We start from the raw sequence: 26,044 nt of genomic DNA, 5'->3' as shown, positions 1-26,044 counted from the left end.
AAAATAGGTAATAAAAAAGGAATAAAATGGCACGCAAATAAAATATATGCAATCCGTGATATAAAAAAAGGGATAAAATGGGCGTGAGATTAAAAGAGGGGAATAAATGGGCGTGATAAATAAGCCAACTACAGCAGATTAGACGTCTAAAGAAAAAACATTTGAATAGCAAACCCGACCATTACTTCAAAAGACGTCAGATGCGTGAATTTGAAAGGTGTGATAAATATGACGCCCAAAAGTAAACATTTGAATACCCCCCACTGTGTCTGTTCCAGGTGGGACTTTGTGAAGTTGAGAATCCAACTGTGCTGTCTCAACTGGTGTGTTAGATAATCTGATACAGCAGAGTCTTGGGTGGTGTCTTTATGAGCAGATAGTCATAATATGGGATGGTGTTCACTCACATGAGATCGTGGCTGCAACATCAAGACCCTTTACGAGAAATCGGTGATGCAAGGTCTGGATCGTAAAGCAAAATGGACACTTGATAAGGCTTCCAAATGGGTATGTGGAGGTAGGCATCTTTGATAGCTTAAAAATACCAAAAACTCTCCCACCTCAAGACCTGCAATCACTTAATGGAGTGATTCCATCTTGAATATGAAAACTCGCAAAAAGGGATTTCAAATTCAAGATTGGATGGACCGAATTGTCTGGTTTGGGGACAACAAACAAACTGGAATAGAAACCCTAGTTCTTTTGATCTACAGGAATGGGAAGCAGATCCCTTGCAACCAGCAGTTTGTTGGGCATCTCGCCTTTCTGCCAAAACTGTTAAACCGTAGGTGAAGAACTGGTGTGGGTGTTTCGTTTCAAATTCCAGCTTGTACCCCTGGGCAATAAGATCCCTGATCTAAGCGTCTTCACAGGTCTGGTCTCAAGCATCCTTGAAAGCCATACCTAGTGTGGCTCTGGCTACAATAAAGGAAAACCATTGTGGGTTCATTGCGGAACACAATAAATCCCCACATGCCTGTGTTAACTAGAGACAAAATAGTTAAGTATAGCAGCTTCTACATAAATCATCAGAGGGTAGGTTTAAAAACTACCTGTGTTTAAATATCTAGTATGGAGCTTAACTCAATGTAGTGGCCATCATGGTCAATGAAGAAACATAGCTACAGAGCTTGTTCTGTCTTAAACTTGTACAGGAAAGAAACTGTTCACTGCTCCCATAGCCGGTCATTTCTATTGAGCAAATCGTGCCATCACCTTGACGTTTGTGCAAATATAGGCACGGAGCCAATTAATTCAGCTTCACAGACATACCAGCTAGGGATCAGACCAATTAGCTACAATTTGATGTGTGAGCAGGTGCATGCCGTACTTAGTTTGGTGCCCATCAGACATTTCCCCCCCCCCAGCACCATAGGGCTCTTCACAAAAATCCACAAATCTGAGGTGAGATCAGATCGCAAGGGGTGAATAAAAGGTGCCATTTGCGGCTAAAAGGATTGGCCCCAAAAGTCTACACCAGTTGTTCTTGAATGCAGTAATTAACCCCTTCAGTGGTTATCCCGAGAATTTTCCAGGCTGTGCCTTAGTGCCCTGTCTGGCAAGCCTAAAAAAATCTCGGAATTGCCACTGTTTAGAGCCAGCTCCCTCTCCTCTGCCGCGCCTCCTCCTCACCCCTCTCCTCTGGCTTTTCTATTGAAGTCTATGGCGCCGGCTACTGACATGCAGGGTTGCCAGGTGCATGGCCGGGCAGCGGCTGGCATAGTGTTCAGTGGTGCTGGGGGCCAGCGTGGTGTTTTTTTTTTGTTAGGTAGCGCTCTCCCTAAAAAAACTCACCCAGTGGGGAGCGCTAGCTTAAAAAAAAACAACAACACACGACTGAAGGGGTTAAAACATAGCAGCCAGGTTTGAAGTAAATTCATTCTCGATCATGAAACTCTGGACTTTTGGGAGGTCTTGGAATGAGTTTAGGAACCACTGGTATATACTTATGTGCAAACATATAGAAGACAGCATTGTGAGCAACAAAGGATTCATATTGAATTTTATGTTGTGTGTTGGATGACATCTTTGGGTTCCTGGTGCTAAAAAGCAGCTCTACAGTGATTTTTTTAAATCTTTCGTTGTAATATAGCAGCCAGGAAACTGCAGCAGTAGCTGAACAATGTTTTAAATGGTATGGCACAATGAACATATAGCTTGGGTATAGTACTCATTCAAAAATAAACATTAAAAAAAATTAAAAGATCCACACAAAAAATTATCCACAATAGAAGAAACACACTTAAATCAACTTTGTTGCTCAGAACAGCTGTGCTTGATCAATACATAGTTGTCTCTGCACAGAAAATATGGAAAACAGAAGGGCATTCCGAGTCTTTCCGGCAGATTTACCTTTAGACTCACTTTGCGTGGTTATACATGCGTGGTTAGCCACCATGAGCAGAAAGAGGAAGATTACATATATCTTGAGCTGGTTACAAATTGAACTATAGCCTTAACTCTACGCATCCTTAAACATTTACGAATTCATTCCAATACTCATATTTAAATAGAACAATCTAAAACATACTGAAGAAATATGCTTTGATCCATATCTATTGTCAAAGCCCTCTTCTCTTCACATTTCACTTACAGCTCTCCCATACTCAGCGACCATCTTCGTCCGCATACTCATCTCCATCTTTGGCCACCAGCCCCTAGTAGTACTCTTTTTACCTGTACTCTATTTTTGTTATTTATTTACTGTAATGTAAAGTTGTCTCTTTACTGTATCCCCATTGTACGGTGCTGCAAAACACTTGTGGTGCCTTAATAAAATTATAATTAGAATATCTATTGATGACACCTGGGAATTACTATAATATACAGATAACAAAGGAATTACACAAGATCAGAAAGAATCAACTTTTTATATATATATGTATATATATACACAGAGTACAGGAAAAAAAGGTTTTGTAAAATCTAAAACGATACAATTATATTTACATTGAATCTATCTCGTCCAATCTCCTCAAGAAGAAGTGGCAGTATTACATTAAAAATAAACAAAAAGGGACAAAGAAGTATACAACAAAATATTTTGTTACAACAGACAGTAGCCAAAAGGCATATCACACGCGGCACTGTATACATTTTAAAAAATGTTTAAAAAAACGAAAAAATCAGGGCAAAATGTCGGCCATCTGTTGTGTATGTACAAAATTCCGAAGGCTGTACTTGCAGTTATGATGAAGATGCTTTTATTGCAACTGTGGTCATACTGAGGGTTCTGAAGTGGGACACTCTTGTACGCAGATAAATAATTATAATGGAAAATTAAAATGTTTTTTTTTTTTTTTTCTGTTAAAACCAGTCACTGGCACAAATTAATAGTTAGTTGTGTCTGATTAATTTACAATAGCATCAAGAATATAAATCAAACTAAATGCAATTTCTCTGGTCTCCAAACTTTGTTATTTGTCTGGGAATACTCACTACAGAGGGGGGTGCTGTCTTGAGTCTTACGATAAAAAAAAAATATATATATTTATATATTTATAATATATGAAATGTATGATAGAAATATATGTGCAAATGCCCCTAAAAATGAGCAGAGAAGAAAAAACAAACAAAAATAAAACGTGACGTTTCTTCATATCATGCAAATGTGCAAACTCTTTCTGGCCAAAACAGGGGTTCCGGGAGGCCGCAGGACATGTTTGCTCTGACGAGTATGTTGTATTTCAGGAAGAGTTCTTTGTCTCGTTAGAGTTCTAGTTTTTATCTCCTAAGGAACAGAGTTGGATCGTAAAACGGGCACCTGGTGGGACGACTTCAAAGATAGCTTGTCTTCTAGTTCCAGGTCTTGTGCTAAGGCATCGCTCTCACCCTTGGGCTGCCTTGTTGCAAACTCAGTGATGGAGAAGAGAAACTGAATGCAACCCAGTTTGATATAACTTCCGTGGTGTAGAAGAGCGGTGCCTTCCCAGCCTGCTCCACTTCCACCAATGAGACTAGAGCTGCTGGCTTTGCAATTACATGACTGTGCATGGGGACCTTGCGCCTGAGAGTTCATTACTGGCTCTTCCTTAACTGGCTCTGGCTCAGGATTTTGGCTCTTACGCCGCTCTAGGAAAAGGGAAGAAAAAGGAAAAAAAAGTATAGAACAGGCACATTTAAAAAGGTACTTTAGCAACCCTTGAAATAAAGCTGCATTTCATTTTCATTTCAAATCCATTGTGTAAAGAGCTAATATTATGAAAACTGTGTTCATGTCCAAATATAGATGAGTTAGATTTCAGAAATCATAGTTGGGTTTGACACCGATCACTGGTGAGAATTATTACACTCCAATGTTAGTATTACTTAGTATTCTTAATGAACATGCAGAAATGTATCTAAATCTTGACAGCATATGCTAAAGATCTGAGCAGGGGATAGCAGTCATCGCTATGTGATGTACACACAGGGTGATTTGTGCCTAATTATCTAAACAGATCACTTAGAAAAGTGTGATAATGAGTGATCTTAACAATTTTTTTTTTTTTCAAAAAAACAAAAAACAACACAATGTTGCAATATCAGCCTGTTTAATTTGTCCAAAAGTGATCAGGGCTAATAGAATTCATCATTTCATCTGGGGTATCCTAACTAGCTATTTCTAGCAAAAGCTGTGTATATTCAAGTAAAATGGTTAAAACAAAAGGAAAGAAAGAGACAAGTGCCTGCAAGAGAGAACTTACTTATAACATTCTGCACTTTGGCAACAATACTGCTGGGAGGGGTGGGGAGGATCTTTTCAGAAAAATCACACGAATAGAGGACATTATCCACTGTCGTTCCATGTTCACTGTAATTAAGCAGCTCATAATGCTTTGTGTTCTGTAAGAGACAGAAGAAAACATGTTATCTACATGCATAACTTCATTATGAGCAACCTTGTGTGAAAGTATAAAAGATGTACAAATGGTAATACATATTTTATAGCAACGGTTCTTGACAGTCCTCAGGACCTCAAACAGTTTGTTTTCCAGGTCACTGACATTTTAAAGGATCCACAAGTGGAGCTAGTTATTTCTACTTTGCTCCTGTGTGGAAAATACGGTATTCACGGTTTGTGATCCTGAGGACAGAGTATGAACTGCGGCACTATTAAAGTACATACAGGTAACCAGGCATAGGTAGTGCTCATATGTAATGTAGAACATAGGTACTAGTGTCCACCACTAATGCAGGTTCATATAGGATTACTTCAATTGCACTTATTTAGGAGATCCTTAATAGGTCACGTTTGAAAACCTCATGTGGAGACTTATTAATAAACTGCCACAAATCATTAATTCTGATGCACATTTGATGAATTGCAAATTCCTCATTAAACTAAAGAAATCAGGAGCTTTGCTCACAAATAAACCACCTCATCATACTTTTTAACCTGCATAAACTCTAATATTAAACATTGGTGAAGCTAGAACCAGCAGCGGTGATCTTGGCATTTTAAATCTACGAGGTCATGTGATAAATGAGCGATTTGAATTTTAAATCTGTTTATCTGGCACAGTTCGGCATGTGTATAGTACTCGAGCTTATGTATTTTCATTATGCAAATTATTTACATGGTTTTCAAAAACATCTAACATAGGTTTATTTATAGAATTTATTTAATGGTGCTAGGCGTGTGGGATTTTGCAAGTTCGGTCATCACTGGTACTTCAGGAGAAGGGGACAATCATGATATTCATCAAGTCCCTAACCATACTAAAAATTGATCATTAAAATCATAAATGAATAACCAATGTGTCTCTATTGAAATTTGAAGCTATGGCTGTTAAAAAAAACATCATTATAAATCGGTTTATTTCAGAAATTACACGTTATATAACGTCTAACGGAGGTTTCTAAACATTTAACTCCTCCTCACGTGGCAAAGAACATCCATACAACTTTTCTTAAAAAAAAAAAAAATTGCAATAAATGTAACTATAATTAAATGTATGACCTACTCGTGCTACAATGCAAATAAAACAATATTTGCCCCTTAAATCTACATTATTTTGTTTTCGTTTTTTGCAGTTTCCAGTCTCATGTCTACTTCCATTTTCTCTCTGGAAAGCATTCCACAGCGTAAAGTACAACTTTATATTACTGACATCTTAAGGTGAATACATACTAGACCAGGGGTCCTCAAACTATTTTGCTCTGGGACCCCATCAGACAATAAAAATAAGGACAGGACCCCAGCAAATTACTGCAGAAGGTCATCACATCACATGTGTAGTCAGCCGACGGCACATACATGGCAGCATTGTGGAGGCACAGAGTGATGTGAGGAGTCTAAAATAACAGACAATTCAACCGATTTTTCAGACTCCTTGAATCACTGACTTGAAATTAGAAAAGTCATCAGCCTGATGGTCAGCAACATGGAGTCACCACCCCATGCTGAGAAGGTCGGGACCCACTTTGGGGTCAGGACCCACAGTTTGAGAACCGCTGTACTAGACTATTACTATAACGTTAACAATAAGGGAAGGGACAGGGATGTAGAACAATGTTTTTATACTAGCTGTAATGCATGGCTTCATTCTGGGTACACGCCATCCTTTGCCCATCTCTCTCAGCAGTAGCCGAACACTTTCTCTCTCCCTCTATCTCCGCCCCCTCAGTTTCTTCTGTTAATCTTATAGAGGTGGGAAGGTTCAGAGGTCTGGTCACCTGTCATTACATTCTAATGTGCTGGCAACTTTTATAGCTGTGGAAATCCTCCAATCTTTCAGCTACAAGCTTCTTAAATATGTAGACAAAAAAATAAAGAATTTAAACTGCGCTTTTGGGGAAAGAATTACCACAATAAAATTTAAACAATTTATTACCTAATAAATGACACTAAAACATAATAACATGATAAACATTTAAAATACACTAAAATATCGATTTAATTGGTGCAAGCCTTGATTTATAGTGTAAATCCACTAAAGCTTACAGCACCCCCACTCCTTCCCTCCCATTGTGGACGGTGGATTACAATATTTCTTCCAACGGATATCTGAACCAGGACTTGAAATGGACATTGCCAAATTTTGTGCCATCTAAAGTCGACTTGAGGACAGTATCCCATCTTCACAGAGACCACTACAACTGCCGCACACAGTAGTGGCAGCTATCCGTGAGTGTTAAAAACGGTCCACACCAAAAAACTGTTTCTTTGTCCATCTTAGTCAAATAGGAACAGAATCCACTAAAAGGAAGGATCAGTGGGGTGCTTTCTCTACAAATCTCAACTCTTATCCATTTAAAGTGGAGTTACACTATAAATCAAGGCTTGCATAAATTAAATCGATATTTAGTGTATTTTAAATGTTTATCATGCCATTTTTTAGTGTAATTTATTAGGTAATAAATTGGTTCAGTTTTATTGTGGTTATTCTTTCCTCAAAAGCGCAGCTTACATTCTTTCTTTTTTTTGTCTACATATTTAGGGACTGACTATCCCTAATTAAAACTGCTGCTAAATTTGAATCAAGCCCTAAAGTAGCGCCTGGTATTTACCCTGGTGGTAATACACATCTGTTCTCTTTTTCTTTAGTGAAGCTTCTTAAAAGTTGTAAAAAATATTCTTGCAGGGTTATATTCCAGACAAATTTAGTCTTGGGCTCTATGTACTAAGCCTTGAATAGTGATAAAAAGGAGAGAGTGATAAACCACCAGCCAATCAGCTGCTGTCATTTTTCAAACCCAGCCTGTAACATGGCAGTTATGAGCTGGTTGTTTATTACTCTCCATTTTATCACTTTTCAAGCATTGTACATCTGGCCTTTTGACCTTGTCAAAATACAAATCTCTTATATATTTAGCCAGAACTGTCAATCAATCTGTGAGTGTGTATAATGTCGGGCGGAGTCATACACACACACACTCACAGAGTGATACAGTTCAGACACAATGGGCCATCAGAGCAGGGACTTACTGGGATGACACCAGGGCGCCACACACACAGCCTTATAAAAGCCACTTTAAGTTTACACACCCCACAGACATTACCTGTGCCCGAGAAACTGGGTGCTGCGTGATGTCAGCAAACAGACGCACGTGACTTCGCCCACCCATAGCCTATCAAAGCTCTATGACTTTGCCCACCCATAGCCTATCAAAGCTCTATGACTTTGCCCACAATCCTAGAGCCGCTTCTCACAGGTGCTGTGCTGGCAGGGGAGGGGCACCGTGCTGTACAATGCCACCAGCAGCCCTTGGCACGGTGACATCACCTCGCCGCTGCTCCTCATCCAGCCCAACCCCTTTTCCCTACTCAGCCAGTGCATCCACCATTAACACGTTCCGCCGCGCCGAGTGCACCAAAGTGCTAGGGACACGCCCAGCATTTTATGGTGTCCGTCCATCGATCTGCTGTTTGTCTCCCTTCTCCCTGTGTGTGACAGAGAGAGCGGCGATCCTGCGCCCCCAGCAGCACATCACCCACCCCTAGCACTCTCACACCACACATGCCAACCCTGCAGCTAAGCCAAAGACACCTACAGTACCCCCGCGCACACACACACACTTCTCTCCAAAGCCCCACAGTACACCCACACGCGCTTCACACATACCAGACCCTCACCCATGCGCAGCAACCCCTGCAACTGCCCCTCACCCAACTGCAACACCACCACACCCACACAGGACCCGCTGTGCCCACCCCTCCCCCAGCTACAGCACCCCCACACAACTGTAAATCCAGCACACATGCCCCTCCCACTACATCACCTCCACTCGCATTACTAATGGACCCACCCCCGCAACCGGACCTCCTCAACCCAGTCCTCCCACACCCAGCCGAACCAACACTGCTAACACCCATCACCCAACCCCACTACCCACACACCTTCCCTACAACACCATTGATCCCGCAGCCATGCCACCCCCGCAACTGCCCCTCACTCAACCGGTCCACCCCCACGGACCACACCACCAACACCCCCACCTGCAGTATCCCCGCACCCGCCTCTCTCCCACCAATAACACCCGCAATCAACCTTGCCCACCCTCGCACCGAACACTCACCCATGCCACCCGCCACTACCACATCCACCTGTAAAAAATTACACCCGCTCCTCCCGCACAAACCATATTTTACACCATAAAGATCTTCACAGGTTAAGGGGGCGGAGCCCCTTACGCCAGTGTGAAGAGCTAGTATAAAATATTTTACATTTACTTGCATTCACTTAGCAAATCAGTGGGTCTTCAACGTGCTTATTTGAACTGTGTTTTTTTTTTTTTTTATTATTCAGTTTAACATAAACAAGTTGCCTAGAAACCAAGAAGAGAAAGGTTAAATGAAATAATCGTGAAATGAAATCCTGTCCTTAGAAATATAGAGTAACCATTTTACACAACATGTAAAAATAAAAGTGTGTGCAAGCATACTCACCTCATCGTAAAATATGCAGGCGTGCTTGCCAGACACATAGTTGCAGTGACCATAGTTTGTAAGGCACACGTCCATGTCAGCTCCTGAAATAAAGGGTAACACAAGCTTCTCAATCTCAGGAGCTAGTTGCACACTTTTGAGACAGCAGTAGAACATAACAGAACATTTTTCTTCAGTTTGTATTGAAATTGAAGCAATAAGCTGTAAAGTTGAAGTAAACCTCTAGAAATAAAAAAGAGGGGACCTGTGGGCTTGTTACAGGTAAAAGTTACAGCAGTCCTGCATAAATGAAAAAAATAAATACATATCTTACACAGACACACAAAGATCTTCCTGGACCAAGCAGGACTACCAGTAGAGTGCCAAAGACTCAATGGATATCTTAGGGATGAAGTAGGCCAAAAGCATAGTTCCTCACTTTGGGCCAGATGCACTAAGCTTCAAAAGGGATAAAATGGAGAGTGATAACCAACCAATCAGCTCCTGCCTGATATTTTTCAAACACAGTCTGTGACATGGCAGGCAGGAGCTGATTGGCTAGATCTTTATCACTCTCCATTTGATCACTTTTGAAGCTTAGTGCATCAAGCCCTCAGTGTGTAGGGTTTATTTACCAAGGCGTGTCATGTGGAAGAGCTGCCACTTTTAGCAACTGAACGCATTGTCATCCAAAACTTGGAGTTGAAACATGCTGAGAAGCCTCAAGGTTTGGTAGAGAAACCCCTGTGACAGAGGGGGAATGGAATGGTTTGACTGGCACCCAATCATGGGCGTCCATTATTTTACACACTCCCAAGAGCACTGGTTTAACCGCATATAAATAGCAGCTAAGCACATGTAAAGACCTGGTTAGGGCAGCCAAATAGCCTTTAGGATGCCTAGACCATGGACTTTTCACACATCTTTTTCTAGCCAGTCCAGTGTGCTGCAAAGAGAAAATGGTCCAATGCAGTTTATGAATGATAAAAATTGCTCCATTAGAGGCCTCTTTGTTAACCATTTGAGTGCCAAGTGAATTTGTCAAAATAGGAAATCTTAGAAAATGTAAAACATGTGCAAAAAAAGATTGTAACAAATGTGAGCGAAGCTGGCATATTGTAGCGGATAGTTTACAAAGGGTACCCGATAAAGCAAGTGAATCCCCCTTCCCTTCCCATTTTTATGGATCCAAATTTAGTGACGTACAGCAATTTAGAATCATGCAATACTCACTAGTCTACACCTAATTGTCAGTTTCATTTTACAGCAATATAGTAACCCAAAACATATCTCCAGCCTACGCAACAACTACCTCTGAGAAAAGAAAATGTTAGTAGACTCCAAATCATGGAAAGGCCAGCACAGGATGCAAACTTAACTACCATCCAAACTGGTTTGGGATGAACTGGACAGAAGGGTGAAAACAAAGAAACCTACAATTGCAACACATTAGTGGGAACTTCTGCAACAGCGTTGGGAAAAACTTTCTAATTATGGTTTGATTCTAATTTAAAAAGAATGCCACAAGTATGTACAGTGGTTATATTGAAGAAAGGTGGCTATGTTGAGACAAGCACTTAAGATTATCGTTCTTTTGTTTTAAGCTTAACCACTCACCCTGCCCATCGGATCTGAGCACATTTTTTTTCTTAAACCCCATGTCCTCTTCTCCCTTTATGTTATGCAACTTTGCCATATGTTGCTTCCCTGACTCACTTCGTAGTGTCCAGACCACTTTTCTGGACCCCCACGGGGGTGCTAGGGGTGTCTTATCCCCACAGTATTTTTTCCAGATTGTAATTCTACTATATAAATAGATTCCTTTAAAATGAAACGAACCTGTGCCGATGTAGAGTGTTCGGTAACACATGTTCACTGGAGCACCAACACCCATCATTAGAGGATAGAATACGGCCCTAGCTTGCACATCTCTCCTTGGTGCTATAAAAGAAAAAGATAAAAAAGGTACATGTGTAAAGTTACAGCTGTATACACACACATAATGATGCAGTTAATATTGGCCCAATGTACCATTGCACATTTACAGGATAAACAAAACACAATAGGAGAGACTCAACTTGACTAGATGCCACCTGATAGAGCAACTGATACCCCTTTTCCACTTGCAGTCCCGGGTCAGACCCGGGAATGTGTACCAGGATGCTTCCCGGGACACTACCCGGGAATGTACCCTTTCACACTGCATTCAGACCCGGGATCGACCCGGGACAGCCCCATTCATACTGATCCCGGGAAATCACTGCAAATACCATATGAAATGGTCATTTTAACTAAAAAAAAAAGTGATGACAAGGGTGTTTAAAATTATAATTTTTTTATTTGGTTTAGCACCTTTGGATTATAGGTGCAATTTTTATTTGCCTTTCATTTTGCCTTTGTATAGACACTACAATAAAACAATAAAACAATAAAGAAACCCTCCTCCACCCGTACCACCCCCATCCCAACCGCCCCCGTCCCAATCCCCCCATACCAACCCCCCGTCCAAACCGCCCCCATCCCCCCATCCCAAACAAGAATTGCTTGCAGTTTAGCATTTCAAGCTAACCGAATGCACAACCAGTTGTGCATTAACACTTTAGTCAGGCATGTCCGACGTTGGCCCTCCAGGTGTTTTGAGGCCGCACATCCCAGTATGCTTTGCAATAGTTTTTGCATTCTCTAATAGCAACACTGTGGCGGAGCATGCTGGGATGTGTGGTTTCGGAGCGTCTGGAGGGCCAACGTTGGACATGCCTGCTTTAAGTGCAAAACAATGAACTACAGGTACATAAACGCATGCCCTCCAACATGGCCCATTCCATTAGGTACAAAATGCTCTGTTTCTGGACTTTCCTGCAAGTGGCAGTTGCAGAGTTGGAGCTGCAGCACAATCCAATGTTCAAAAAGGGGAGCCACACCTAATGCCACTCCAAACATCACTGTCCTGGACTCACTGACAGTTGATGTGACCCCCCTCTTTGAATTGTGGACTATGCTGGAGTCCAACCTCTGTAACTGCCACTGGCAGGGAAGTCCAGGAGCAGAACATTTTGTACCTAATGGAGTGGGTCATGTTGGAGGGTATGTAAATACTGAGGTAAACTAGTGCCGAGGCACTTTAAGTGCAACACAAAATGTACTAGTAGTGCATAAACAACGAGGTAAACTAGTGCCGAGGCACTTTAAGTGCAAAACAAACAAAAAAAATTAAGTATGTGCCTATAGCTTTAAGACAAATTGCAAAAAACTGAAAACTCTGAGGTTTGCTCATTTGCAGCATTGCTTGAACCAAAGTATGGTCCATGATGATATGTGGAATAACCTGGTTCAGGGTATTGTGAGCTGTGGTGTTGGCTTGGAGCTTTTGGATTATTGAACAAACGTTCCATGAACGCCATGTTCATTTGCTGCAATTCCCTATGACGCTCAAGAGCCTCTCTATTCATGCGTTCCTGCATTGACAGGATTTTAGAAAGAAATGAGTCCTGCATTTCACACTCGGCCTCTAAAAATTTGTTGATCCTTGCATTCTCCTGTGTGGACATAGCATTGTCCATTTCTCGGAGCTCTTCAACAAGGGCACTTGTCATGGCTCTAACTGCTTGCCCCGCTTTGTTCATTTTCTTCGTTCTAGGTGGAACGTTGTAAACTGTAAAGATAAGATATAAATTGAAAATGACCATACATAAAAATAGCAGCTTTGGCAAACTATTTAATCAGTGGCGTAACTAGAAACATGTGGGCCCCATAGCAAAAGTTTATAAGGGCCCCTATTTCTCACCTAATGCTAAAAAATGCATAAAGCATATAATAATTTGACAGGCAAAATGGGCCCCTCTCAGCTCTGGGCCCCATAGCAGCTGCACCCCCTGCACCCATGGTAGTTACGCCCTTGTACACACTGCGACATCACTGCAGGTTATACTTTGATAACTGTATATTATGTCACCCCCCCCCCCCCCTTCCCACAGCCTACAAGTCCCATCATGCCTTGCCACAGTTTTGCTATTAGGCAATGCTTAAACTGTGCCAAGGCATACTGGGATATGTAGTTCCACAACTGCTGGAGGACCACTATGCTGTGCATAACCCTATGCTCCACCTCCACCCCACCCCCAACCTAACCCTATAGTGTGCTATGTGTCTTTAAAAAATAAACTTACTGTTTCTCTGCAAAGTTGGGGAGACGGCACTTTGTGGAAACCCACTGTCAGTGGTCGCAGCTTCCACGACCTCTTCAACGGCGACGGATATGCTGCCATCAGGGCTGGGCAGGTGGGTGGATGTTTCATGCTCACTACAATCAGGTGTGTCCTCAATTAGCAGGGGTGATGAGTGGCAGACTTCACTTGTCTGTGTATCTTCAGGGCCTTGGCTGCTTTCTGCAGCAATGTACTGTGAACTTGAAGACAGACTCACAGGATTGCAGAGAGCTGTGTGCCCGAAGACGGTTGCGCAGATGTCATAATATTCCCACTCAATGCGGCCAGCCCCACTCTTTTTACGGTTGTTGTCATGCACCTTCATGAACTTCTCTTTCTCAGGGTCTTCAGTTTATTGACAACTTGCTGTTGTGTCCGGATCATGCCTCTGGCTTCAAGCAGCTTTGATATGTTTTTATAAACCACGGCATCTTTGACTGTGCCAGTAATTTGGCGTTTTATCTCCTCCTCGCCCCTTATGCTCAGGAGCTCTCTCACTTCCTGGTCCGTCCAGTTTGCCATGATGCCCGTCTGCTCCGATCTGCACATGTCCAGGGCTTCTCTTCCGCTTTCCAGAGCGATTACAGATGACATCAGCATTGTGAGCCCAAACAAAGCTCCAATCAGCAGCTTTTTTAAAGTCCCGTGTACCCGATCCCGGGTACGGGACCATTCACACTGGCCGCATCCCGTGTCGATTCCGGATCCTACCCAGGTCAGGACCTGGGTAGAGATCCCGGAATGCTGAACACGGGATATCCCTCAAAGACCCTTTCACACTGCACTAAATCCCGGGTTGATGCGCGTTCATGTGCAAAAACCCGGGATATTTTTGCAAGTGGAAAAGGGGTATGAATCATTGTGCTGTTTAGGCAGGAGTGCCGTGGTGGTGGAGTTTGGGGGCCCACACATTTAGTCTCACAGGGTCTTGAGATTGCAAGAAGATATATGCAACCAAGATCTCTGTATTATCTGATTAATATGTAGTTATTTTCTCATTCAGTGTGCAATTGGGATACAAAATGTTTTTTTTCCTAGACAGAATTACCCCTCCCTTTTGGCACCTGAATGACACACCTCTGATTGAGCAGCTTACCAACAAAAGTGTTGTGCAGTTGAGAGGCATAGATGGGTCAGCATTAGGAGGGATTGCTGACACCTGAGTGCCATTGGAGAAGCCAGGGGTATCTCCAGGTAAGCTGGCTCTCAGATGTTATATGCCATTATCATGTGGCCTTACACTGGGCTATTAAGCCCAGACATATTTGTTATTGTTTATGGGATGGGTTTGGGAATGTGGTGCCCCCTGTGTTGGTAGGGCTGGACTGCTCCAGGTTAGCACACCCTAACACTTTATTAACTCTTTTTTTTTTTTCCTATCACATTGTATATATTTTGTATTTTAATCCCACCTTCACTTCCCTACATAGCACCTATGTGCTTCTTATTAACTCTTACTAATTTTCATTTGTGTGCTGCCCTGGAGTACTCAGCCTGTGTCGGCATGTTGGGGGCCCACACCCCAGACCCATACCCAGTATTAGGGACCCCCAGTGACAGAGAGGCCTTGACGTACGGCCTGGGGGCTTAACCCTATATCTGCAGATATATGCAACCAAGATCTCTGTATTATCTGATTAATATGTAGTTATTTTCTCATTCAGTGTGCAATTGGGATACAAAATGTTTTTTTTCCTAGACAGAATTACCCCTCCCTTTTGGCACCTGAATGACACACCTCTGATTGAGCAGCTTACCAACAAAAGTGTTGATTGCAAGAAGAGATGTGTAAAGACTCTGCGGTTTTGGCACCCTAAGGAATGCTTTAGCGCCTTAGCCATAAGTTTAGATGGCTTCATGATATTCGTAGCCATTTGGTGGAATTGCTATAATTGAGGAGCATCCAGAACATTCGAATAGCACCCTATAAAAGGTCACGGTCTTGTTTCATTAGGGTTCTGTTCCCATCTATAAAACGGAATATGCTGGCACTATTTATAACTAATTTAATAATTAGCTACTGGCTGTATTACATGCTTTTTCAAGGCATGTTAGTTTATCTTCCTCTTTATGTTACCATAACCATACTTTGTTTTGTATGGTTGAAGAATTGCTGCTAGTATTATTGTATTGGGCAATGATTGCATATAGACCCAATGCAAAGCCAACAGCGAACTCGAATACTAGTAAAACCACATACCAAACGTCTTCAGTGGTTGTTTTATCACCATTATAGTATATTGTAAGGAGCCACAACTTCTGTAGGGCCGAGTAGGCATGGAAACAAGCAATACACAATAAACAAAACATAAGATACATCAATGTACAAGTCATGTGAGACCAACTGTGTGTCAGGACAGGACACGCGTGCCTTTTCAGAGCAGTTAGAGTATAATACAAAGTATGTGTAGAGCATGCAGATAACGTCAGAATCCTATAGACAAAGGCATAAAGAACAGTGTGTACAGAGGCAGATGTAGGAGGGACAAGCAGAAGACTACCTTCAGAACATGGTCTGAGATTTTAGAGAGTAGCAAGCAGGTGTATTCAACACAAATCTAAGAATACCCTGCCAGAAAGTCAACAGTGTGTGTCAAATCAGTCGGGCTCATTGTATCAAGGGCAGGGCTTTAATTCTATGATTTGCACCGGATTATACATGGAGTGGGAAAATTGGGCCAACAATTGACTTTAATACAAGTTGAATTCTTACAGGCATTGATTTTACTGACAGGCTGCATATGTTTAATGTAGAATATTTCCCCTGCATCATCCAGTTCCTATATATTTGATGGCAGCTGATTTGTCAGATCCTCCTTTGCATACTGTTGTCTCCATAGCCTCACCCTACTATTTGCATGGTCTAACCGAAAGTGTGACACTTCAGATGAACATGATCCATTTAAATATTTTCAGTCCATTTCCTGTGTTCCTAGGCGTTTCACCCATGATGCAGAAGATAACAATGGCAAACAGACAGGCCTTCTGCTTCTGTAGCCCACACAAGTAATGTGCGGCATTTTGTTTGTTAGGACATCTGAATTGGTGCTTGATGCAAATGATGTGTAATATGATGCACTGTTGTCCATGTGTGGGGCTGAATGATTTGGCTCAATATAACTGGTTGCCCTTAAACAATTCCCCAGTGTAGCTGTAATGCTAGTGCACAGAGTACTAACAATCATTCCACATTCAAAGTCTAAAAGAACGCATCATTTACCCATTATTTAATCAGTAATGAACATCATTAGTCCATTCTGTTAGATTGCTTCGTGAATAAAATGCCTGGTGGTCCTAATGTTTTGAACAATAAAGCCCCATAGACAAAGGGCAACTGGAGCCCTGGGCTGAGCAATGCGCTTAAGCGCTGACATGCTATGTGCTATATGCTGGAGATTTGGATTCAGTATTGAATCCCGGCGGTCAGGATCCCGGCGTTCAGAATCCCGACGCCGGAATCCCGACAGCCGAAATGCTGACAAGGGGGGGGGGGGGACGTGGATCGCCCCCCCCTTGCGGGCTCGCTGCGCTTGCCACGCAGCGGGCCCGGTGCGCTCGCCACGCAGCGGGCCCAGTGCCTCGCTACGCTCGGCACACTAATTTATTCTCCCTCCAGGGGTGTCGTGGACACCCACGAAGGGAGAAAGTGTCGGCATTGGGATTCTGAACGCCGGGATGGTAACTGCATCCCGGAGATTTAACTAGATTTTGATTGCATGCAGTCAAGAGCTAGTCAGGCAATAGACGCATGAGACCAGGCATCTCCGCCGCCCAGAAGCATATACACGGGGAGCCAGCAGTGCAATTTCTAGGTAGATCTCTTAGAAAACACCCTGTGTGTATGGGCCGTTAGGACTATGTTCTAATGTTTCATTGCACCCAATCTCCCATCCTAAAGTGATATTCAAATATGACCGTTTTCATTGCGATGATCACACCCATTAAGGTCAGGTTTAGTTACTAATAGTATTCACGCATTTGAGCTCACCACTCCTGGGAGGTGCTGGCTGAAATGCTGGCGCCGGCAGACACATACATGCGAACGGAACTCCGTTCAGCATCCTCTTGTGGCTGCCAGCACAATACATTTGAATACGGCCCTTAGTGTATATTCACCTTCTAGGTGGAAACAGTTTTAAGTCAGCCAGGTCAAGTCATTATGCCAATATCATTCTTTCCACTGTTCTACTTAGCAATGGACTCATTACCTTAATTTCCATTTCTATTTCAAATGTGTTCTGCTTAATATCCCAGTTCAATAATCACCCAACAAAAGTACAATAACAGTTTGATGAAATGGACAATTTAGACACATAAATTGGAGGCTCCTAAATGCCAGCTGGGACACTGGGATTTTGAGATGGTCGAACAGGTTACAATTCGATTAGCAAAACCTGGGGTACATATATGTTAGCTGGGCGCCCGTTACGTAGTTTGCGTAGTGGTGTATTGAGAATACCAATACACCACTATGCTGGCTACGTAACTTACGCAAATGACGTAACTGGAGCCCAGCTAATACATAATGGATCATATGGCCACTATCCACGTCATACCCCCAGTGTCCACCTGGGCGTGGAGTTAATTTTATAAAGTGTGGCGAGCGCAGCGAGCCCCGCGAGGGGCCGAAGATACGCATCCCCTCGTGGGGCTCGCCACGCTTCGGGCTCGGTGGCTCGCCACACTTTATAAAATCAACTCCACGCCCACGTGGACACTGGGGGTAGGACGTGGATAGTGGCCATATGATTGTGTTAGTGGGTGTTGTGTGTGTATATATGACTGTTAGTGGGTGTTGTGTGTCTGTGTAGTGTGCATTATACTTACCTTCCACGATGTCCCCGGCGCCTCCAGCACTCGTCTTCCTGCATCGCGGTCGCCATGACAGTTCTCCCCGCGCTATTAGCGTAGTCACCGCTGGGGGAGCAGGGAAGCATCTGATGCTCCCCCAGCTAATACGCTAATAGCGTACCCGGGGAGAATTGTCATGGCGGAAGCGATGCGGGGAGACGAGTGTCGGAGGGGATGTCGTGGATGGTAAGTATAATGCTCCGCCCGTTTGCCCAAAGCCCGCTGAATCCTATATGTTAGTCGGGTGCCCGGCAATGGCTACGGTGAGAACATAGCCAAGCATAGCGTAGCCGGGCGCCTGACTAACATATAAGTACCAAACCTGGAAATGGTTTTGTATAACATTACCTTGGTTCTGCATTTGTACACATTTCCCCACTGATGTTTGGCATGAAGTGCTCCAAGCCTGACCTCAACTACCACATAGTAACATGGAATACACCACAGTTGTTTCAGAGGTATGAATTTAGCATCCAGGATAGTGTTCTGCAGAAATGTTAATGCAAAACAAAATGCTGGAACGCATTTTGTATAAACCATACATATAGTACTGCTCTGCTCAGGTGATATCGGAAAAAATTACTTTACATGGTGATATTCTGTCATGTACAACATATAATGGGAAATTGTCAGTGTGCAGTTATTCAACAGGAAGTTGCCTCAGCATTTGGACTATTGTCGCATTAATATACAGAATCAACTGTTATCAATTCATGAAAAACCACTGTTAGATAAAATGTGAGACATGATTACATGCACACCAACCTTCCACATGATGCCCGAGGGAAGGCGCTGGCTGCGGACGGGTGGCACTTGCTACAGGGTGCTCTTTGGAAGAGAATATCTCCTGGATTCTCTGCATGGCCAAGAACTTCACCAGCTTCTCATCCAGCAGGTTTATCTGGATCTCTGCAATAATAAATAGCATTTAAAATGATTTGAGAGGAAGTAGAATAGTGGGAACATATGTTACTATGTGTGTAACTGTGCCTATATAATAATACTTCTACAATGGGACAGATTTAATTGTTTTGTAGGCACCCAAAAATGTATGGAGTGGAGATATGTTATTACTTAACCACTTTGACTAAAAATAGCCAACATGAGTAATGGACCCAATTTATCTGCCATTTAATGAAGAAGGTTTGATACAATCAACCTGAGAATAAGGCAAGACGTGAAGCTCTGTTACACCATGTCTAACAATAAAACTAAAACAAAAAAAAACCTTGTACACCTGGAAATATAATCACCATCACTTACCTCCATTTCCATCCATTAGCGTTCTGAGAGAATTTGTGAGCTCCATCATCGCTGAAGAACCAACTGATGTTCCATCGATTATTAATGCACTAGGTCGCACTTTACCATCTAAAGCAGGAAGATGGTCATTCAGATATAGCATAGCAGAGAATGTATCAGTGTCCATATATGCATACTGTATAGGTGTCCATGCAAAACATGACATTACATAACTAGTAAACCTTATGGGCTGTTCCTCAATTCAGAGAAAAACGGTGTGACACCTCCCTGGACCCGGAACTAAATGGAACCTTTTCCTATAAAATACTGGCTGAACATGGCGCCCTTTAGAACGTACTGGAAAGAGCACATAACCAGGTATTGAAATAACGGATTTTGTGTTCTACCAAAGCAGAAGGAATGTAATGTTACAAAGTGTTCTTGAATAAAACAGAAAATTATTAGGTCTGAAGAACTGTTACCCATCATTACTAACAGTGCCATCTGCTGGAAGCTGTGTACATAATGATGGACTATCTGAAAACAAGCCAATTTCTTTCTATAAGGTTATAAAACATGAATGTTTCACCTCTGAAAACTAAATAAGTCAATAAAATAGACATTTTAGATCACAGAACGATGAGAAATCTAAGCGCTTTTCTACATTAAATTACATATGTAACAATGCCAATTTTCAAAACCGCTCACTGGTGCCAAAATGTATTTCAGAGTTGGCAAACAGTGACAGATGCTGTGGACAGAAGACATTAATCTCACAAAGAACAGGCAGACACAATTTTCACACAGTAAATACAAATAGCCAGTACTCAGCGAGTCATTCATCTAATACCACACAATGTGTTGCTGTCAGTGCAATGTTTACCTTCTCCTGGAAGACCCATCTCACGACTGTTCTAGACTGTCACAAAATAAGGGGCAGTGACATCATCGCACTAGAACCTCAATTACATGTGTTATGGTGCATTCATTCGAATATTCTAATAATTAGGTCTTGGATGTCACTAGCCTCCTATACAGTAGACCGGGGCCATGTGTCAATGCATGCATGCAAGCCTCCACTGAATTTAGGTGGATGGTATTTGCACCATACAGGGTATCATTTATAAAATTATTTATGGACATACATGAAAAATTCTTAAAACTTGAAGGGGTAGGGTGAGTGAAACTAGCAAAAAGGTTTCCACATTCCATGGGGTATATACCTAACCTTACTAACTACCCTAAAGGCTGGGTACACACCAGAACGACCATGATTGTGCGATAAACGTACCAGGGTGTACCCATACTAAGCTGCAGTGTTCATTGACATGAAACTTCAGGGAGAAAGTCTCTGCCCCCTGAATTCGATGAAGTCGGCGAGGGGGTTTGTACGGCGAGGATGGCTTTTCCTCGCCTAAAACAAGCCATCCTTGCTGTCAAACCCCATTGCTGTATTCAATGTAAGGGACAAATCCTCGCAGTGAGAAGGCGGCTACATATTGTGGCAAGCCCCGCTTTTTTTAATGGCCACACTTTACATTTCCACCTCACTTTAGGGAACAGGCAAGGTGGAAACAGCAAATGAAACTATTTCTGCCTCATGTCTCAATTGTCTGAACATTAATTTCTGAAATCTAGATTTTTTTCAATTTATGAAACTGTTCACTAATCACAGCTTATTTAAAGTGTCACGGGTGTTAAAGGCATGGCTGCGAAATTTGCACCCTTAACCATTTGAGTGCCGATTGAATTTGTGAAAATACAGTAGGTATGAAAATCTCCATGCAAACATTTTTAGTCATCATAATGACCTGTAATGTTTACCTTATATATAAAATAAACATTTTAATTGATATAACAAATGTGAGCGACGCTGGCATTTTTAGCAGATATTTTGCACGTCACAGATGTTGGCACTCAAAGAGTTAACAAAAGGTTTACACTACTACCACCACAAAGAAAACCCCCCATCAGTATGGTACTCTATTTCATAGTAATGAAGTGGATGTTCAATTACTGTTGTACCGCATACATAAGGGTCGATCCTATTAAACCCGAAGGGTGCGGATTATTCGCGAGTTGCAAATCATCACGCACCGGGCTGAATTCGCTGAGAAGTTTTTTAACAAATTTGGCCCTGCGAAGGGTGCAAGTTAGGGTTAATTGAGGTGCAATTTTCAGCATTAAAACGACTACCGAATGGCAACTTGCACCCTTCAGTTAATAAGATGGACCCCATAATTTACACAAAAAATGCCGAAGTCTGGAAGCACTTTAGAAAACAGTTGACTTTTTTCTCATGTTAGTGACCTGGATGACGACAACACAACCGTTTGGCCAGTGTGGACCTACTGCTTATAAAGTTTGCGTCTGTGCAGTTATTTCTAGTGCTGTTGATGATGCAAGAGCCCACACGCACACTGCCAGGTCCCAGATGAAGGAGTATATATATTTTATGCAAGACACTTTAAAATGTGTGATTTTGTGTGTTATATAAGTGATACCTGTGGCCATGTAGCCATAACTGTGCATGCCTTTAGTACGGCAGCGGATCTATTACCAAAATTGGAGTATGTTCACTTCTTTAGTGATGGTGCTAGTGCAGAATATAAGGGAACACATATGAGAGACCAGCTGTCAGGAAGCTGGCCATCAGAACGGCATTCCCAATGTACAGAATCCTGACATAGGCTTGGTAAGTATACCTACCCTCTCACCCTACCCTTACCTGATGCCTAACCCTCCATGTTAATAACTAACTTTAACCCTTGGCCTAACGTTAACACTCCGCCCCCTAAGAGGCTGCAGCAGATTTATGATCAAAAAGCAGGCTGTTGGGTTTGCAACATCAGCATCTCAAAAGATGACTGTATTCTGGCAATGGTGCGACGGCCGCTAGTCAGGATTTCAACTGCCAGCATGCTAAAAGTATTCCAATACAATGAACTTATGCTTCAATGAGAAGGTCTTCAGCAGTCACAGACAATGCAATGATTTTGCCATAGCTCATGATAAAAGACCATGTGACGGCAGTTAAAGGTCTAGCCTCCCGCACCAGTCTGAAAGCAGTGGAAAAACATCACATCTTGACACCTTTGGACATTTTGGACATGTAAAACTGGATGAAAATGTATGTGGCAACATTTTTCTAGGTGTGACAAACTGAAATATAAGATTGCAAAACCAAGCTGCGTAACTGTTTAGACACAGCAAAGACTGTGGCAGGAATAGGTACTCAGATTTCGGCCTGTTAGTAACCATTAGCTACACACATACTGCTTGTCATCAGACCACATGAAGACAGCAGGAACCAAAGTTAGTTTAAATACAACCACAAAATACAGACAAAAGTGATCTAGTCCTTACTGGTACATAGGGTATATTAGAGAGGAACAAGGTGTGCTGGTACACTTCATGAAACAAAACCAACAAGTGGGTTATCCTGGCTTTCAAAAGAACTATTTTCTTCCCGATCTGTTCTACTATCCAAGGAAGAACTGGAAGGCGGTATACACTTTCTGCTATCACAAATTACAGACCGTTACAAAAGATTCCAACTAAGGGGATTGATTGTTGTTTGATTGTTGTTGTTAATGATTGTTGACTCAACTTCAGTTATGTTGAAGTTTTAAAATGTCATGTTTTCTTGTGTAAAATAAATATACGTTACAGCAAACTATGGAATGGCATTCTTCCCCACTATGAAACCACACCTTGCTGATATATTTTTCCTGTGGTAGTAATGTATAGCTTTGGAAAGCAACTCAAAAAAATTGGGATATCTAATGACACTTCAAATAAATTATAATACATAAGCAGTGATTAGAAAATAGTCTAATAAAATAGTTGCGGAAAAATTGAAAAACCAATATTTCAGAAACTAATTGTCAGACAGTCTACATATTTGGCAAAAATCTTTTTTTTTTTACTTTTTACAATTAACTATAACGATGTTCATAGAAATCTGAGATAGGTGATGGACCCATGTGTTTCAGCTGAAGAGGAATTACCAATGTTTCAGTCGGTAACGCATACATGTGCACCAACTACGGTCAGGAAAACATGTTCAGTTAAAACTTATTTAGACAAAACATAAGTATGCACATTGATTGCCTGTAGTTGTGTATTCATTGTTGTAGAATTGGTGTATCAGACATAAAAAAAAAAGCACAGACACTTTACCACTGTTCAAATGACCCCTAAAAAGATTTTTGTTTTCTTAAAAGGACTTGACAGCCTTTGAAGGGGCAACTCAATTGTTTTTCCCTGTGGCTACTAGGAGGGAGAGCAAAACAGAGGAGTTTAATTGTTGCTCTGTTAAGCCTCAGGGGTAACCGTTCTCCTTGCAGCCTCCTGAGGTGAAAGAAGTGGCTTATGCCAAGTCCGCGGTTTAGGTAGCATTTGCGGCTAAACACAGTTGTTGGGTACATAAAAAGCAAGGACACCTGATCAGAGCAACAACTGAATTGCACTGATGGGTACCTGAAAAAAAAATGGGGCTGCAGAGTGACTGAGGGGGAGTGGGCAAGTTAGGATTAATATAGGCTTCAGATGACAGGGGTTCCAGGTGAGATGCTATGGTGAAGTGAAAGGGGTGTTTGTCCACAAATAATTTAAACACCACCATATAATACAACCTTTTACAGCAAGTTCTACTTCTGTATAGGCTTGTAACTGATCCTATGTTTCTTTTCTGTGTCATTGTGATCAGGTATAACTATATCCAATCCACAGAACATATTTGTGCTTAAACCCGCAAGGAAAACCCCCCATCAATTCTATGGAGGGGTAAAATAATTTTTTCTTTAGGAAAAAATTATAAAATGTATTTAGGAAATATTATAAAAATGGCCATGTCCTGGTTAACAGATCAGCCATGAAAGCCACTCTAGTGTAATGCCCAAATGACAATTACGCTAATAAAGGAACAGAATTACAGACCACTTCAGGATATTTGCAATTGAATAGGCATAGCTTAGCGGTTATCACAAAAATATAGTGCTATGGTGAAGCATTGCTTAGCAGAGGGAGAAATGCACGCTCATTTCGATGAGCAGTGGCTTTGTCTAGGGGCCTCATTTGCATAACAAACTGCTGAGCAAATATATGTTCACAAGGTCAAGTTGTACATACAACTGGCTGAGGAAAGGCCGTCCAAAACTACATACAGAGACCTTCAAAAGATTTATACGATTCAAAAAAGTAAAATCTTTTATTACACCTTGAATCTCTCCGTATCCTTAAACATTAAAATACATTAGGAATGCTGCGACGCAGTATAACTCACCTGTAGGGGGAGCTGCTGCACAAAGTTTGGAGGCACCAGATGCTGCAGAGGCGAGCTCACTACCAACAGCCTGCGGGGGTGTAAGTGCCCTGGTGCCAGAGAGTGGTGAACCCACTGGTCGTGATTCCTGTTGACTGAGTGGAGGCCCAGGTTGCGCTTGAGAATGTTTTCGTAACAAAGTGCTAGAAAGGTCAGTACTGGTGCAAGAATTTGCAGTAACAACAGGCAATGGAAGCCTGTGGGTACAGAGTGTGGTTCCTGCCGTACCCTCAGTCTTCAGCACATGATTTGGGAGAACAGTCGCTGTGGGAGGCGTTCCTGGCCGAGGCCGTGTTTGTCGCTGGGAAAGTACAGAAATGCCAGTGCTAGTCCCGGTTAGCCTTTGATGGTCAATCAATTGTTCCATGGGGCTTGGGCTAACATTGTAAGTATGTGGCCCATTTGATTTAGATTCTGATACAGCAGGTCCATTGGAAGTTCCACAGTTAGCAGAGATGCGTGGTTTCACCAGAAAAGTACTATCTTCCTCCAATGTTGTAGACTGACTGCTGGAACACAAAGACGAAGGAAGCTGAGGCTTGCCATCAGCATGCTGGTGAGAGTTGGAAACGGATCCATCAGGTGCAATGACCGGTTTGACATCCAACAAGTCTACTTCATCTGATCCCCAGGATGGCAACTGCTTAGCAGATAAGTATTTCAATATGCTACACTGGAGAGCAACCACGCTACGGAGCCACTAGAAAAGAAAAAAAAAAAAAGTTAAGCATTTTAATTATCCTATGTTCCTGCTGGAGTTAAAGGTCTAAAAAAAAAAAAAAGAGACTTGGAAAAGTATTGTTGTAAGAGGACAGGATTTGTACTAACCTCTTGCTGCTCTGCTTGGTTAGCTAAATGTTCAGAATGCAGTAGGCGCTTTTGTGATTCATCAGCTACACCATTACAAATCAGCTCTCCATCACGAATACCTGCAGGGGGCAGTAATTGCTGAGGCGATTGGTACTGGGCCTTGATGGCTTCAGGAACCTAACATTTATACAGTTAAAAAGAGAGATGTAAAGTAATTTGTAATGCATATTAAAAAGTTACAACTGTAAATCGACCAACCAA

General features: G+C 42.1%; 1 protein-coding gene across 1 annotated transcript in view; it reads right to left on the bottom strand.

Annotated features, from left to right (window-relative positions):
- Window positions 1-2,851: 2,851 nt before the first annotated feature.
- The window catches only part of PHF12 (PHD finger protein 12), a 52,698-nt gene continuing 29,505 nt past the window's right edge, over window positions 2,852-26,044 (bottom strand). Inside the window, exons 8-15 of the mRNA XM_083172349.1 lie at window positions 25,802-25,960; window positions 24,935-25,673; window positions 19,669-19,776; window positions 19,171-19,314; window positions 11,189-11,290; window positions 9,371-9,453; window positions 4,686-4,824; window positions 2,852-4,071 (exon numbers count right to left, since the gene is read on the bottom strand). Of these exons, the coding sequence (XP_083028475.1) occupies window positions 3,731-4,071; window positions 4,686-4,824; window positions 9,371-9,453; window positions 11,189-11,290; window positions 19,171-19,314; window positions 19,669-19,776; window positions 24,935-25,673; window positions 25,802-25,960 (1,815 nt within the window). The 3' untranslated portion in view covers window positions 2,852-3,730. The remainder of the gene's footprint in view (window positions 4,072-4,685; window positions 4,825-9,370; window positions 9,454-11,188; window positions 11,291-19,170; window positions 19,315-19,668; window positions 19,777-24,934; window positions 25,674-25,801; window positions 25,961-26,044) is intronic.

This window comes from Crinia signifera, chromosome 2 (assembly GCF_055691185.1).
Source record: "Crinia signifera chromosome 2, ASM5569118v1, whole genome shotgun sequence".
Classification (NCBI taxonomy): Eukaryota; Metazoa; Chordata; class Amphibia; order Anura; family Myobatrachidae; genus Crinia; species Crinia signifera.
The sequence above is the reverse complement of the archived record's forward strand: the minus strand, read 5'-3'. Positions and strand labels throughout refer to the sequence as shown.